The sequence below is a fragment of the Hippoglossus stenolepis genome, chromosome 6 (assembly GCF_022539355.2).
Source record: "Hippoglossus stenolepis isolate QCI-W04-F060 chromosome 6, HSTE1.2, whole genome shotgun sequence".
NCBI classification, from domain to species: domain Eukaryota; kingdom Metazoa; phylum Chordata; class Actinopteri; order Pleuronectiformes; family Pleuronectidae; genus Hippoglossus; species Hippoglossus stenolepis.
In genome coordinates, this window is record NC_061488.1 from 21340308 (window position 1) to 21358232 (window position 17925).

General features: G+C 40.6%; 1 protein-coding gene across 5 annotated transcripts in view; it reads left to right on the forward strand.

Moving 5' to 3' along the window:
• LOC118111618 (potassium voltage-gated channel subfamily KQT member 2) overlaps positions 1-15715 on the forward strand; it is a 29413-nt gene extending 13698 nt beyond the window's left edge. The window contains exons 5-17 of one of the 5 annotated variants that reach the window (XM_035160347.2): positions 1145-1270; positions 1391-1501; positions 3450-3545; positions 3638-3732; positions 4362-4421; positions 5864-5893; positions 6647-6700; positions 7519-7718; positions 9516-9533; positions 10336-10441; positions 11364-11495; positions 12911-13004; positions 13241-15715. In XM_035160347.2, coding sequence (XP_035016238.1) covers positions 1145-1270; positions 1391-1501; positions 3450-3545; positions 3638-3732; positions 4362-4421; positions 5864-5893; positions 6647-6700; positions 7519-7718; positions 9516-9533; positions 10336-10441; positions 11364-11495; positions 12911-13004; positions 13241-14098 — 1980 coding nt within the window. In that variant the 3' untranslated portion in view covers positions 14099-15715. Of the gene's footprint in view, positions 1-1144; positions 1271-1390; positions 1502-3449; positions 3546-3637; positions 3733-4361; positions 4422-5863; positions 5894-6646; positions 7356-7518; positions 7719-9515; positions 9534-10335; positions 10442-11363; positions 11496-12910; positions 13005-13240 lie in introns of those variants that run through there. The other 4 variants (XM_035160348.2, XM_035160349.2, XM_035160350.2 and 1 more) reach the window with 4 other exon arrangements.
• The last annotated feature ends 2210 nt before the right edge of the window (positions 15716-17925 follow it).

Genomic DNA, 17925 nt, shown 5'->3' on the forward strand with positions numbered 1-17925 from the left:
GACAATTCTATAAAAAACGTTACATTCAAAGGAAATGTTTTGGATTATGTTGCACCATTCTTTTTTATTGATTATTGACAAATCATAAGTATCTGTGCATCTTAAAACTGAGGGTATGGGTGTGATTAGACAACTAAACAAATGTTTAAGTTTAATATATATATTATACATAATGTGCTGCACAAAGCATGAGCCACCATGGCAGTTGTAACCGCAAAACTATGTGGAATGTGTAAATATGTAAAAATATATATACAAATTTGGGAGAAAAGTATGATTAATTAAAAATAATAATTAGACCAATAAAATAATAAGATGCATTAAACCTCCATTCTACTTTTTTTGTTTTAAAATCAGAAATCCTGCATGAGGAGACCAAAGTTGTAGTGTCTCCGGTCGACCGAGACAAACAACCCAGGGCATATATAAGGATTTGGAAAGTTCCCAGTGGAAATTGCAGTATGTTGTTATTGCAAGATAAGTTATTTTAGGATAGTTCGGTTATTTTAGCAAATTTTCTGTATGGGTATAATAGAAAACGATATTTTCAGACGTCTTTAATCCTGCAATATCTCACATCAGCACCTTGATCACTGACCTTCCCCTGGAATCATACCATCACTCAAATGTTACTAGATACATTCACATACATGCAGAGCTGATTTTTCAGTCAACAATGGGATCAGGTACAAATATAGTGTAACAGGTTTTACACACGTTTTGTATTCATCCCTATGGGTGAAACTGAACTTGTTTATGTTAAAGACTTAAAGTAAAAATGAAAAGTTCACTTCAGACATGGTTTCTAAGATAAAATATTCAGCCATTTATTTTCCACTGTGAGGAAACACATTTTTCTCTCAGGTTTATTCTGATAAGCTCTAAAATAGACTTGTTTGCTTTCACTAATAAGCTGTGGACAGTGTGTGTGTGTGTGTGTGTGTGTGACGCTGTGGGAAACAAAAATACATTTATGAAATAATTGGTTTGCCACAGAAGGCGTCTGACTCACATATCCAATATTATTGCACAATTGTATTTTTTACCAATTCACAGAGGTGACATCACCAGCCTGTGAGAAGCTGCAGAGGTCACTTTATTACTTTACACTGTCTTTTGCTGGTTGAATTGGTTTTGTGTGCAGGAGCTCATCACGGCGTGGTACATCGGCTTCCTGTGTCTGATCCTGGCCTCGTTCCTCGTCTACTCAGTGGAGAAGGAGTTAAATAATGAGTTTGAGACGTACGCTGATGCTCTCTGGTGGGGACTGGTAAGATTCAAACTAAAGATATCATTCTGTGATTTGAATCATTTTATCTCCAGTTTGCCCCATCACCTGCACCACACTGCTGAAAATCCTGTAATGACTTTTATTTTGTCTTGTCACCAGATCACTCTCACCACCATAGGTTATGGTGATAAGGTTCCCAAGACCTGGTACGGACGCCTGCTGGCCGCCACGTTCAGCATGATCGGGGTGGCCTTCTTCGCACTTCCTGCTGTAAGTATGAGGGCTCATCAGCAGTTCTTTAAACCCAGTCTATACATTAATAGAGGAGTATGCTAGAGAAGTAGAAGAGCCTCAGTTGTGTTGATTTGTTTTTTGTCCGTCGTGGTGCTCATTAGTGCAGCATCACTGCTCTATCCCTCCATCAGAAACACTGTGTCCAGTTGGTACTTGATAGAAGCAAATGCACGGCCATTTAAACCAACCAAAGCAATTCAGTCTTTATCGCTGATATCGAATCAATATTTTTATGTTAACAATGGTTTAAAATGGACGACGTGGTAGATGTAATGCTCGGAGCACATACCACATGAGTGCTCTGAGCAGCAGATCCCTGGTTCCATGGCAAAGCATTACTATTTAATGTATGTCACTCCCTGACTCTCCCCATTTCCTTTCACTGTAATTATCTCGAAATAAATAAATATAATAATAATATAAAATTGATAAAATATATACATGAAGACCAAATATCTATATTATTGTGTTGCTTATAGTGATGAACAAACGACTCAATCAAGCTTTTTTCAAACTCTGGAATACATTGAGCTAGAGAACTAATTTACAATACAGCCGAGTACAGAAAATATAACATAAAACATCCCAAGAAAACACAAATAAGAAACTGTAAAATTTGCCAAATAGCAAAAATAATTACGGAACATAAAATAGAATTACAAACAAATGAATCAACTACAACAGCTGAATGTAACTTAAATTTGATACAAATGAGTTGCGCTTAAGTTCTGTATGTTATTCTATGATGCAGGTGCATGATGAGAAAAACTGGATTTACCGAGCTCAGTGAAAATAGTTGGGACCTGCAGTGTCATCCAGTCATTTAAGTGTGTGATGAGAGCCCTCATTAAAAGATAGTAGTGAGCTGATGTAAGGGGGTGAAAGACCAATAAGGGCCTTATAGATAAAACCCAGTGTGTTTCTCTCCATTGAGCCTATAACTCACAACAATGAGTATTGTAGTTATCACCAGTGATGAATCTTAAAGCAAAGCGAAAAACTCTTTGCTCAGCTCAGTTTCAGTTCAGTCCCACAGCTCTGATCCCTCTGACACAGAATGCACAGTGAGCTGAGAGCGAGAGGTCCGAGGTGCAGCCCTTTGCTTTAAAGGTCGACCAGGAGTTTGGAGCTTCCTGAAACAATAAACAAAAGGGCAGGAACATTCAAACAGTTCACAGCAGACTTTCTTCAACGTTATCAAAGCAGGAAAAGCAGCGGTGGAACTGATAACAATCATGACTCGGTTACATCTAATTGCCTCATTGAGCAGCATCCAGGACCCTGGATGTCGATCACCACCGCATCCGCTATATCTCCCATGACAATAATATACAATATACACTGGACAATGATGTGCACAACCTTATACAGTTTGGTTTATAAGCCATCTAGTACATATTTAGTCTTTTATGATGCTACTCTAGTTACTTAGTAAATAGAGCACTCTAAATGAATCAGACATCTGTCCAGCGTGGTGCTTGGACTGTCGTCATGAGCTGAAAGCTTCTCCTGAAACCAAAACTCTGCTGCTTTCAGAAGAACATTCAGAAAGCTCTCAGCTTATGATGTGGTAGCTCCAGTCAGTGATGTATTTGTCAGTTGCTGTTAAATGCTCAGCATTTTACCGTACATCTAAGGATGTCAGCAGTAAGCTGTGAATAAGCAGCTCAGACCCGTTCAGTCTAACTGGACCGTGTTTTGCTGTAACAGCACTCAGATAACAGGAAACACTCAGCAATGTAATGGTTGTGGTGGACTTCAGCATGCTCTAACTTTTCTGTCACGTGGAGGCTCTGCAGACATGTGAACATCTGTGATACTTGTTTCCCTGGGCTGTTGGAGGAGACAACTTGCTGTTCTTGCAATTCCAACCTCTGGCCAGCAGAGGTCAATCACGTTTACTGATAACTTCTCCTCTGTTCAGGGCATCCTGGGCTCTGGCTTTGCCCTAAAAGTCCAGGAGCAGCACAGGCAAAAACATTTTGAGAAGAGACGCAGCCCTGCAGCGGGCCTCATCCAGGTTCACACATCTATCAAACACTGCACCATAACATCAGCATGGAGAGATTTATCAAACAGATCAACTCCTTACATCTCTCTCTCTCCTTCCAGGCTGCTTGGAGGTTTTATGCTACCAACCTGTCCCGCACAGATCTGCTGTGCACATGGGAATTTTATGAGGACACTGTAGCTATTCCAATGTACAGGTAAGAGAAAGAAACTGGCCGAATAATGTTGTATATGCAAAATGCTGTGCATTATTCAGCCAACAAATACAACTGTTTTGCCGTAATTCGCCTGTTTCTGAATACTGGGAAAGCCAGTGAAAGACTGCACCTATATAAAATCCTTGTTGAATCAGATAAAAGACTCTGTGATGTGAATAATCACACTCCGGTGCTGTGGCTTTTCTCTTTTTGCTTTAATAAGGGTAATATTCCAGTGGGGGAGGCTGGAGTTTTGGCAGTGACACCAAAAACCTCTCTGAAATGCTGTTCAAACGACAAACACTGCCAGTGGCTACTTTGTAAATTAACCACTTATTTTGCCATCCAGCTGAATGAATCAGCAGATAAGCCGTCAAGCTTGACTTTCACAGTGCAGATTTCTGCCTTTTAAGTGTCTGGAAGAAGAAAACGATAGCTGCTTGTCTGCTCTGTTTGGAGATGATTTTCTTTCCAGCCGTAATTTGAGTTGAAAAGGTGATGAGCAGAAAGAACAGAGAACTGCCAAACTAAATGGAATTAGCTTCAAAGTGCCCGACGGCAACATCTAACCTTTGAACACTGAACAGTTCTGTTGACAGAATGACAAAATGCTTTTTGTCTTTTCTCAGACTCATTCCACCCCTGAATCAACTGGACCTGCTGAGGAATCTGAAGGGCAAGTCATTCAGGTATAAACATGATGGGCAGTGATGCAGCCAATGATGATGATAATGATATCAGGATGTTAATGGTGACAATACAGGTGATGATAATGATGATTTAACAGTGAAGCAATAATCCTGAAATAAAGAATACAAATTTGAAAAAGAAAATAATTTACCATCCATGTAAAAGCTGCATAGATCAATATTATTTTATTAACGAGGCTGACATAACTGTAAAATGGAAGAGGTCAGATATGATAGGAAACCCAGAGAGAGCTATCACTCAACAGCAGGCAGCCAATCAAAACATGGAATGTAATGGAAAATGAAATGGAAAATGTAACAAGGCTGAAGATTCAATTTAATATCACAAGAAATGGTGGTGACCGAGACCACTGAAAGAAAATTAAATTGGGTCAAATTTGTCATGTTGTCATAAATCCGACTCCAATTCACGTCATAAAGAAATGCTGGTTAAGAGCTTTTTAAATGGCTACAATGGATTACTTTATTTCAAAAGAGCCCTAAAGAGAAATACAGAGGCGGGAGTCACTGGCCCCAGCCGACATCTGATTGGCCCTGAAGTGCCCCTGTCCTGCCAGTAGTCTTTTGTTTTTTAAACTCACCTCGTATTCACTAATAATACGAATAAGACAACATGAACATGTGTTGACAATTTTTTATTTTAAAGCTTTTTTGAAGTACACAATGTCATTTAAAAATATATTCAATGATGTGTGGCTTTGCTCAAAGAGCTCACGGTAAATAAGGAATGAATCAAATGTGCACCTTACTGAATCAAGAATTGTGCATGGATCCTGGTATATGTATATATATATATATACTGTATATACGCTATGCTGTGTAAGCTGTGGCCCCTTTATGCCCCCTGATTTAGAAAAATTCCAGATCCGTCACTGGAGCTACATGTTTCTGTGTAGACTATATAGAGAAAAATACAGAGTTAAAAGAGAGTAACTGTTTGACTAACATTTATAAGGTGTTTAACAATTTCAAATGAATGCTTATATTGCTAATAGTGTCATCTGTGTACTGTTCAGTGTATTATGTTCACATCTTTTCACTGCCTCCAAGTGGCCGAAAATGTGTAGCTACAGGCTTAAACCAATAACCTTTCGACATACACATCCATTTTATTGTGTCTTGAGTTACTTAATAGTCCTCCCGGTTTTCTCTCCTGCTTGAAAAGTGATTGAACTTTATTCTATAATTCATATTCGCAAGTCACAGTTTTCCTCAAAGGGCTAAACAATCTGTACAAGGTGCCACATCTTCTGCCCTTGACCCCGACTAGAGTGAGGAAAACTACTACTACCACAAAAAAAAACTTCCTACAGGCAAAACGTAGAAACCTCAGGAAAAGTGATAAGCAGTGTTGATGATAACATAGTATCATACACGAATGAGTTGCATTGTGTAACCGTGTGCTTCTCTTCTCCTCACAGGAAAGAGTCTCAGGCAGAAACCTCCCCCAGGTCTGTGATCTGATTGGTTTTTATCTTCCTTCACCTCTGTTTGGCTTCTCTTCAATTCCGCTCTTAGCTGCTGCTAAGAACTGCACTCTTCTTGGGGGAGTGTACTCATGTTGGAGGAATGTGTGTTACACCACACCTGTGTGTGTGCGTGCGTGTGTGTGTGGATTTGCGCGCATTTGTGTGTGTGCCGTGGGAGACACTGTCAGTCCTGATGCGTGTCATACATGGACGTGGCTGTGTGTTAAGTGCCTCCTTCAAGAACAGTCATGCTGCATTTGCTCACATGGTGCTCTAAGATCAGCTCACTCTGGCCTCGCTCCCAACCGGCAGCTTTGTGAAATATTCACCACTAAGCTGTTCTTTGGAACTCTATAGCTTTCAGCATCACCGCAGGAAAAATGGTTTTGAACACTGAAAGAGCCTCGCTTGACTTTTTAATCACACTGTTTTTGACAAAAGAAACAAGTGTAAATATTGTCAATGTAGTAACACTTCATCGTGACTTAGCCCTTTGTAAGCCATTTGCATGTTTTGTGTCTAAGTTTGAAAAATCTAAATTCAGTCCAAGCACAAAAGACACATTGAGCTCTACATGTTATGGTTGACAAAGAGGTTGCAGATGAATTCTCAACTACAACTACAGTACAATAAAGTGTTACTGGCATCACAGTATGGCACACACTGCTGTTTTTGTGACTGTATCCACTGCTATTTTATCTTTTCTTGTGTCTCCTCTACTGCCCTGCACTCCAGTAATGAAAATGCACACAAAGACAGACTTTGCGGGTGCTGTCCGAGAACCATTAGGTATAGTTGCTGCACAGATACTAACAGCTGCACTGCAAGTCTGTGTGTGTCCTTCCATCCCTACCTCTGTTCCCCTTCTTCTTTAAACAGAAGTACAGTAAAGGTAGAGGAATCGCACAAGACATTTGACTAGTTTACAGTTCATAGGGTAGTGCAGCTCAGCCCTTAATGTCTACATGAAAAGCTGTATGCTTATTATAAAAGAGCTAATCTGCCCACACCTTTTTCCATTTACTCAGATAAAATGCAGATATACATCTTTGTTTACCTCCCTGTCACAGTTGATTTATGATTTCTATTTAGTGTGCAGTTGATTTGCTTGCTGCCTTTGTTTGCCTAATCAGCCCTTACAAACTTTCTGTTCAGCAGGCAAGTTGCATTACGCTGAGTACCTAACAATATGTCTCGTTTTGGCCGGCCGTATATCAGGCGGGGCGTGTACAGTATGACGGTGGATTATTTTGCATGACTTGTGTTCATGTTTTTTTGCACAGAGTGAGACCACAGCTCTTTCGTGCAGGGTCCCTTTGCTTCCCATGCATGCTTGCTTTTAGCTTCCTGCTGCTTGCCTGACCCACTGAATGCTCCACTATGTTCGTATGTGGACATGGCGCCTTCTGCTGTAGGACATTGCCCATTTTGCGTTTCTGCTGAGGTAAGAATTATCCACACAACAGTGCTGAATCATACAAATTCTTCAAATTACACTTAAAGCCACAAAGCAGTAGGATAAAGACATTTAGTCTCTTTTAGTTATTTATATTGATGAAACTATAAAGAAAGAAATATGTAACATTTCTCCTCATGTTGTTGTGTAGTCGGAAGGCCAGCCTGAAGGACAAGGTGTTTCCCAGTCCGTCCAAGGTTTCCAAGGGAAAGGCCCAGTCTCCAGGGGCAGAGGAGGGTGCTGAGGGAAGTCCCAGCAAGGTCTCCAAGACCTGGAGCTTCACTGATAAGAACCGAGGGCCCAAGCACAGCTTCAGGGGCCGGGGCAGCGCTTCACGCCAAAACTCAGAGGGTGAGGGAACCCTACACTCGTCTGACGTCTGACCAGTAACATCTGACCAGATAAGGGGGGCAGAGAAGGGTGGTGTCAAATGTAAACTTTCCGAGGACAGCTCTGTTTAAGGAATAACAAATAGTCTATCACTTATATAGCAACATAAATTACTATCATTTAAAACATAGTCTGTTTATAAAGATGGACTTACATGACAGCTCTCAAAAAGTGAAGCCAAATCATTTTGATCACCCCCTGGTGGCTGGATGAAATATAGGTCATCCTCCATGTTAGTCAATGGGAAAGTACACATTAAATATATGTTTAGGTCATTTTAGGTCAAAGGTGATTTTAGGTCATAGGTGATTTTAGGTAGTTCTTATCACATTGTTGTATGTTCAGTTTATTTCTATCTTAAATTTGGCTATGATCAGTTATATGATGGTGTAGAAACAGGTTGAAATTATGATTGACAGTTAAGATTGGTCAAGCTCATGTATCAGTGGGACCTGGATACCGTGGCTCCACACCACAATAACTACTGCATAGACTCTGGCTCCAAAAGACATCAAAAGCACAAGATGGCGGCACCCATATCCGTAATATTTTGGCTTCATTTTTGTACAACAGGAGGAAGAGGAGATGCTTCCGCCATCTTTAAATACAGTCTATGATATCATGAAACAATAAACTCAGCAGTGAAACCTAAAATTGTACTGAAGTGGCTTTAAGATATCTGTATGGTAAATATGAAGCTATAGGTTAGCATATTTTAGCATAGAGATTGGAAGCAGCTTCTATGCAAATATAAGCCAGATGGAACCAGCGGTTGGTTATCTTATCTTAACATAACATGGAGATTATATACATGAAGAAACCACTAGCATGTCTCTGTTCAAAGTAGAAAAAATTAAATACACCCACAAGCACGTGCAAATACAAGATAAATGTAATATGATTTCATGTTGTTTTTGCTCAAATAAGATATCCAGCTTCATATTTAGCAGTCAGAGTTGAGAGTGGTATCTAATTCTCAGGAAGAACACAAATATGCATTTTCTTTTAGGAAAATCAATGTTTTGAATTAGACTTCAAGATGGTGAATAAATGAAAAGATACATTTTCATTTGCCTGTTGATGGCATTTAATGAATTGCAAACAAGCCTCTTTAAGATGCAGTAACTGTGATTCGTTTGTCATGCAGGTAAAGCTGCTGTGTAGTTTTCCTGCATGTATTTGAACATATGAGGAGTATGGGGACATTTTGCAGCCGACATTTCAACATAATGCTGGGGAGAGAGATGGCTGTTGGTTTGGACATCGGCGTCCATCTATCATTTATTGCCAGACAGCCCAACTGCATCCATACGTCATCCAGGCCACTGTGTCACTATCTACAAATATATTTATCTCCTTCACTGTTAATTTGCCTTTTTGTTAAACATTTTTAACCTATTCTCATTAGTTTTCTTCTTCCGCTTCATGGCATGGTAAAGTGCTGATTGAAATGCAGGACGAAGACTTTGGACTGAAGCGTTCTCCAGGTTGGACAAGTCATCTTGACATGTCTTCAGTTAAGACTATATACTCTGTAATATAATAGATGTGTAGTTTATCATACATAAAACACAATCATACATTCAGTAGATAGTGTAAATGCAAGAGAAGAGAGACTAGCCTTTTCAAACATGAACTAGAAACCATTCAGTGGACACCACCAGTTCCCATGTTTGGAATTGATTTGTCAGCCATTGTCATCCTGCTAGAATCCATAACAAATCTTTTCCCATGTCTCTCCTCTCTCTCTTTCTGCAGCAATTGAAGGTTTAATAAGTAAGACATTGGGTTGATATTTTGTTGGTTGGCTACGATGCGAAAATAATCAAACGACAAGTCAGCGTCACCAGTCTGAGATACCTGCATGCTAAAATCTGCTGATATTTGTTCACTTGACATGAACCCTTTTTATTTGGATTTTGTCTTATATGGGTTTTCCTCCATCATCACTTAAGGATCTGAACCTGAAGTGTCGCTGAGAGCAAGCATGTGATGATTTAAGTGTTCCTCACGAGTGTAAGAGCGATTATACATATTTACTTACAGTGGTGGTACTTTAGAAGCTAAACCGGGTTCAAGTCAAGTGATGCCAAGATGATCCAAAATTATCCCAGTCACAAAAATGACCAAAATCCTTGTTTTATTTTGCATGAAGAGACCTCACTTTCCCTACCAGATTCTCATCTAATATCTGATCAACAGTGATTAAGCCTTGACACCTTTGCCTGAATGCACTATGCTCCAAAATCCATAGATTAGCCTTCTGGCTAAGCTAAACATGCTAGCGATTATGCTAATCTACGCTGTCATTGGTGGTGGGAAGAGAGTACTTGTCATTAAAGGTTTTAACAAAGCTTTATTCCATCAGCACTATCCTTCAATTCTGCACCCGGTCTTTTTTCTGTTGTTCCACAAAGCTCGCTCACTACGCTCACAAACCGGCTCACTGGCTTGAAACCAACCACTATTGAATTTTACACTTTTAAAGCGACTGCTCTGCTTTGCTTCTGTTGTCTACGCTGGCCGCGTGGAAGTCAGTGAAATATTCTTTAAGCTTGTCCTTGTCCTTGCTCTGTAGAGGCGAGCCTCCCAGGAGAGGAAATGGGTGACGACAAGAGCTGCAACTGTGAGTTTGCCACCCAGGAATTACCTCCAGGGTTGAAGGTTACAATACGGGCAATCTGGTAAGCGTTTACTCTATGGTCACTGTTGCAGGGTTTGGGTGATCTTGAGTATACTTTCTTAGTTTTGGCCACATTTCCAATCTGTGATGTCTAATAATGTTTGTTCTTATGATGACATCACTGAGATACTTCAGATGGAAGGGTTAGGATGGAAACTTGAGCATCATATCATATCATAAACCTCCAGGTTATTTCTTAATAGTTTGTTTAGATAATCAGAGTTCTAGTGATCTTGTGAATTTAAATGTGGTTTCATAAGGAGACTGTTGGGCCTTGGTGGAAGTTTGCAGTCTGCTGAGTGACATTCTAGTTTTTCTTTGTAAAAAGTATGGCAAAAATATGATAATAAATTATGACCACATAATGATCATTATTTAGTTTATATAATAAACTATACGTTTAAGCGTAAAAAGTTCATTAATGTCTTTGAAAACAGTGGTTTGACAACATACAAAATGTACTCATGAGCTTGTCCCTGGAGTCAACTATGTCATGGGTTAACCTGAGGTGCTAAATAAGGGCTCATCCCTCCGCTAAGGCTAACGCCATCTTGCAAATTTACAGAAAGTGAAATTCCTGGATCCACGACTTGATCAAATCTCCAGCTCACAGCTCCATCCTGCTAACAGACACACAAACCAAGGGCAATAAAAACAACAATCAACAGATGGAGTTTACTCCCTGTTAATATTTTGACCTGAAGATTTACCCTTCTGTAAAGATGTGGGGGAAAGTTTGAGAAAAATAAAGATTGATTTGCAAAGTTAGGAAAATAACAATCATAAAGAATAAGAATATAGTTATAATAACTTATCATTTGACAAGGAATTACAGGGAAGTGTCAAATTCTTGTAATGATCTTGTTTGAGGTGTCACACACTGGTGTAAAACCCGAAAACACAATGTGTGTGTCTCTCCTCAGCATCATGAAGTTCCTGGTGTCAAAGAGGAGGTTTAAAGAGAGCCTGCGGCCTTATGATGTCATGGATGTGATCGAGCAGTACTCTGCAGGTCACCTGGACATGCTTTGTCGCATTAAGAACCTACAGTCCAGGCAAGTGGAATTTTACTCTACAGTGTGTTTTAGCATATTAAAATCAGAGCCACGTCGGTAGGTTAGTTTTTTTAAAGGTATTATTAGAGTGATTACCTATCTTTTGTTCAATAACTAGTATTGTTGCACTCTACAGTGTAGTACTAAAGATGTGTGATGTTTGTAGTGTCACTGGATACACACATGTTGTGACACGGTCACTGTTTCATTTGCTCAGCCACATGTGTTGTATTCAGATCTCAGTTTTATATCTATAGTCTTTATCTCCAGAAATATGATTCACTCTGAATGCCTCTCTGATTCCTTTGAGATATACAGCGTTGATGTGTGATTCAGATTGTTTTCTATATCAGTTTTCCCTCCCCACAAATCAGTTTCTCCCATCTTGATCCCTTAAAGGTGGAACATGTAGGATAAATATATTCCAACAGTCAAATACATACATACACCTTCCATCCACAGTCAGACTCACTGTATGTCTTGGGTATGTGGAATATATTGGGACTCGTTCTCCACAGCTGATGTGATTCCCACGTTGCTTCATTTTGCATTGCACTCATATCGTCTCTGTGTGCCTTGCCAGGATAGATATGATTGTGGGCCCCCCTGCCCCTTCAACACCACGCCATAAGAAGTCCACTGAAGGTCCTAGGTTAGGTTAATAGACTGCACCTTTAGAATGACCATTTGACCAGCATTATGCTACTTGTACCAGGGACACAATATCGAAGCAGTTACATGCTACCTTATTATTTTCTGATTGATGGCACCCCTTTTGAGTTCAAGCCGAGTGACCTGTCTCATTGAGCCAGAGTACAACGAGATGCATGAAATCCCTTTTAAAGATCTAATCAACTGTAGGACTGTTTTATGTGCAACATTTGTCATGATGTTGTGTTGTTATATTAGCTCTTAGGTCACATTATATCAGCTGTTAACTAAGAAAAGGTAAAAAATGTGAGACTTTCTCAGTGAATGTTAATGAGCCCTGTCATATGGCCTGACTCAACAGGGGTTTGACAGTGCTAGATGCTTGATCCCATACTGTAGAGACATATAGCGAGAGCTCCCCCTGGTAGGATGCAATAGAAATGAAGCATGAAGCATGCCAAGTGATGCATTTTGACCCGAGACAAAATGGTCCCTCTATTCACCTTTTTGTTTCAGTTAAAAAACGGCCTCACCTCATAATGCATGCATCCACATCCTCCACCTGAAATCCTTACTTACTCAGTGTTCATTCATACAAAACACATTTACTTGTATCTTGATGTATACCATCCACATACATGCTTTCTTTGATTATTTTCCATTTAGAAGTAATTCTCATAATGGCATCATGCATTTCTTCACTAAAAATGTTAAACCTTTGTGGCAGACTGATAATGGCTGATGTTACCTTTCTTAAATGCTAGAGTTGACCAGATAGTTGGTAAAGGTCCTAAAGCTGACGGAGACGCTGCAGAGGACCAGAGCATGATGGGACGTATGGTCAAAGTGGAGAAACAGGTAGGTTTCACCCAGGTCTGTAAAATGTGTACGATCAGTTTCTCTGCTCTTATTATTCATTGGTCTGTGTTAGAATAAAAATAACAGAACTACTTGCAACATTTCTCCAAAATTCTAAATTAAACAGAAACTGGAATTAACTGGAGTGGTCTCTTCATTTTTCTGCATGGCTGTATATTTTCATTCTGGTGAAGGAACTGCATTTTTTCATCATGTGTTTTATTTTTTTCCTGCAGGTGACGGGTATGGACCGGAAACTTGATTTCCTGGTCAACGTGTATGTGCAGCGCATGGGCATCCCTCGTTCTGAAACAGACGCCTTTTTCAACTCCAAAGAGCCGTATCCAGCTCCGCCTTACCACAGCCCAGAGGAGTGCAAGATGGAGAAGGAGGGAAGAGAGGAGGTGAAGGAAGAAAAGGAGGTGAAATCCTGCTCCCCTGCAGATGTCCCATGCTCTGATGGGTCCTCTGAAAAGAGAGATCCTTTACTGGGTCAGTCTGTGGCCAGGTCGGTGGGTACTCCCTCTGGCAGCCACAGCCGCCCCTCTACCTCTTGGCAGCACCAAATGCAGCACCCCCTCAGCCAGCCTGCCTGGAACAGCAGCGTGGCCAACACGCCTTCACCGGTCGGTGGCAGCGGCGAGCGCTCGCCCAACCTGTTCCGCCTCCCGCCTCCTCCTGCTCCGGTCCACGACCGCTCGTCATCTGGCCCGGGTGGCAACAGCAGAGAGAGCTGCTCCAAGAACAGGAGGCGCCACAGGAGGCAGAGGTGTCAGCAGGATGCCATCGCTGTGGAGAGCGACACGTCTCTCTCCATCCCGTCCGTTGACCACGAGGAGCTGGAGCGCTCCTTCAGCGGCTTCAGCATCTCCCAGGCCAAGGAGGACTTCTTTGGGCCTCCTTTCTTCACAGGCTCAGGAGGGGGAGCGGGAGGAGGGACTGAAGCTGGACCTGGAACTTCACTCTGTGCCAGAGTCAGACCCTTCATAGCAGAGGGGGAATCAGACACAGACTCAGACCTGTATGCCCCCTCACCTCTGTCCTTCACTGGAGAGGTCTCATGTGGAGAGAGGGGGTGGCCAGGACTGAAGTAGATTCATGGCGAATGAGATCAGTGCTTCAGTGGCCAACAGGAGACCTGTCACCAGGCCGTGCAGCCAAGTGACTGATGTCTGATGCAGTCACAGACTATCAAAGGTTGAGTGAATGGATGGGATTAGCTCTTTATTACAGAAGATGGTAAAATATGTTCTTATAAAAACCAACGGGGTGGTCCTTTACCACATTTTTTGTTTGTGATGTTATACTTGACAAGAAAATGCTAAATTACACGTGCATTGCCTTCTACTGAGTTTTGATCTGTCAGTGATGGCAGATACGTGTGTGATGTGTGGTGATGATTTGATTTTGCACTGAACTTGACTTTGATTTGAAACAAGAACATCCCTTTGCTTTCTTTCAGTGGCGAGTGCACTTCTTCTGTTAAACCACTTTATCTTTGAAACCACAGTGGCAGTTAGTAAAGCAAAGATTGTTAGTCTTATCATGTGGTTAGCGTAGTGTCTTGATAGCTTCTATACCTTTGAATGACTTGAGGTGTTATGATGATGCCAAAATCTTAGCTATGATAATCAATTAGATTCCTGCAGAGTTAAAAAAAAAAGAAAAAAAAGTGCTTGCTTTTCAGCATCATTAATTCCGCCTGGTATTTAATAAAATAGTAAAGAGAAACTCCCCTCAAAGTATTGCAGATACTTCCCCCACCAGTAAACCAGAGAACGTCCTGCATGGCATGTTAAACGGTTGATTTAAGGACAGTGTTTAAAGGCAGGCTTCAAAAACCAAACAGTGGCAAAAAGTCAGCACAACAACCCACTGAGTGTTGCCCGTCTGTACAGAGCACTGAATACACATTACAATGTGCATGCATGACTGGTTTCAAGCCACAGTGTGTTGATTTTTAGGGAGCTTTGCTGGAATTCCACTCCTGTGAGAGGCAGCCTGAGCTCGCTACTTTCATGGCTCTTCTTTTCTGGGCAAATACGTGAATTCATGGATTATGTATGCAGAGGCAGATGTTTATTAGCACACTCTATATGTGTTGACATTAACTTGTGCGTTTTGTGTTGTTATTACACAACAATTTGTGCTGATGTTGGACTGAGTAAACCATAAGGGAGATTTATGCTGTGATGCATATGTCAATCATTTAGATTTCTTGTAGATACGTTTGTTCTGCACTAAATGAGAAAATGCAATAAAAATCGAGCGAGGCAATCGAGAACCGTCCTTTAAAAACATCGACATGGCCTTATTTTTCATGACAAAATCCTTTGTTTTATAAGTACAATAAATCAGTATTAACATTTCATGTACTATTCCAGGTGTTATAGGTTTGACTATGTCCTCAGAACAGATGCTGGAGGTTATAATACATTTGACCACAGATGATGCTAAAACAAGTCATAGAAAATCTACTTTAGCATTTTAAAATTAACTCTGGAATATGGATGTGATAGCAGAAGAAGGATTTCAGTTAGTGGATTCTGTTCACACACAATCTGTAGGTTTTCTTAAAAGAATAAACAAACCTGCGGAAAATTTGTTCCCCCTCCTTTCACTCTTACATGAAACAGTGGTTTTAGTTCAGCACCCTCATGTAACTGCACTGTCTTTCTCTTCAATAATAAAACTTTGTACATCATTGAAAAGCATCTCATTGATCTTCTGTTGTTTCAAACCCTCCTTGTCACTGAAGCTGTAAAGGTGCTCTGCTGGGTGTAAGTTTATCAGGAATGTGGTGTAATGGTGGCCACGTTTCACTAGATGGTAGCCAAGAGCTTCTTTGAGTGGGTGCTTGATAAAACTACAGATTGTGGGAGGGTGATTAGATTTATAGACACCTCACGGTTCACATGTGTTCCTTCAATAAGAACGTTATAAATTTTGACCAGAACAATATAATATGTTTGTATGTTACTAAAATAGAGATAAAAAAAGATTGTATGTGTTTATAATTGATATCTGACTGCATTTTAAGACACAATATACACACATGGGGCAAAATTCAAAGGTTTTACCAAATTTTCTTTACCACTGTAGCTGGAAAGGTTTCTCCAGCAGGTGAATAATCCTCCAGCAGAACATTTTTCACTGTGACCCTGTAATGGATTACTGGCTCTTTGGATAAACCCTCAGAGAATCTGGTCAAAAATCATAGTTCACATACTCACCTATAATCTGATTCATGGCTTATTAGAAATCTGAAACCACAAGTATTAATTGATACTACGTGATAATATTTATTTGAATGAATGGAACCTAAAGGTGGCCACATGAGCTTGGGAGCTTACACGACTTGTAGGTAATCAATAACTGATCAACAAAGCATTGCTAATCAATTCTTTTACCACTAATAAAACCTTCAATGACAACTTACAAACCCTTTTTAAGGTGTGATTCATCACAACCAGTAAAAGCTCTCAACAATATTTGGGAACCTGGCTGAGAGGATTTACTTCCATTCATCCTCAAAAGCATTAGTGAGTGACAACCAATGATAATGGACAATGAGACCTGGTTCACCACCTGCACGGGTGTTGGATGTGTTCAGAGCTCTGTGCAGGCGTAAAAGCTCCTCCGTACCAAACTGGGAAGCTCTTCTCTTTTCCAGAAAGAGCCAGACCAAAAAGGTTAATCTACAATAATAGCGTATGTTGTGCCCCCAAAAGAGACCCCAGACCAAAGTTACACAACCTAAAATGACTTCCTCTCTTAGTGTGTGTGTACGTCAGCAGAGTGTTGATTTTCTTCATTGCTGTTGCTTGAAGGATTTTTATTTAACAATCTATTTAACAGCCATTGGTGATTGTAAATGAAAATGAAAACGTGAACAAAGCAGCAAAGGAGTGTTTCCATTCCTCGCGATAAACACCAGGTCAGCCAATTTGTTAAGTGTGGTGAGGTCAGGATTTGAGTTGAAAGGGTGATACAAATAGGAATTGATTGGCTCATTAATAAAAGTCAAATGATGGTGACACGGCACGTAAGGCTTATTTACTCTCTGCAGCGGCTGGGGAATTGCAGACGTCTTGACCACCCGAAGCTCAGAGCAGAGGACAAACAACCAGGGACAAGCATGTGAAATAGAATCTATGTGGTAGGGAAGACATGCATATTACCTGTCTGGTCAGAAAATGCAGGTTTGTGCGATATATCAAGAAGAGACTGAGGGTTTTGCTAAAGTTTAATTAACATTACTCCAAACTGAATTTGTGCAATTTGAATGTTTCTTCAACATGGCCACTTTGCATCATGAACAGAGTGATAAAGCTGCTCATTTTGTTTGTGCCCCTCTGCACAATGATGAGAGATGTGTGTTTAAACAGGACCATTAGATAGATGTGGGACATTGACCCTGGTGATGAATGATAAGAGCCAACAATCGATGAAACCATTAGTGATCTGACTCTGTCGAACCAGAGGCCAAAACAGATGGACTCTATGCATTGTGGTAATGGTATGTGTGCTCACATGTTTCACCACCGACGTGCAATGACAGGAATGCAATCAAAAGGTCTTCCATAGCCTCCCACTTTCACCTTTTCATTAGAACAAATGACACTGATGTATAAATACCATAAACGAACGGTATGTACGTGCAGTTTCTCTTAATGAGCTCAGATCAAATATGAAGCCTTCATTTGCTGGAGGTGACTTTTCTACATCTACAGCTGAGAGGAAGAAACGACTCTGTGTCCTTGACACCAGCTGTGTTTGTGCACAGTGCTGGTCCGGTGGTCTCCGTGCAAACATTTTATTTATGTACAGCATCGATGTCCACCGAGAGCGGACATGGGTGACCTTCCTCTCCCTCTCTGTGACACACAAACACACAGGTCTGTAATGACGATAGGTGTGG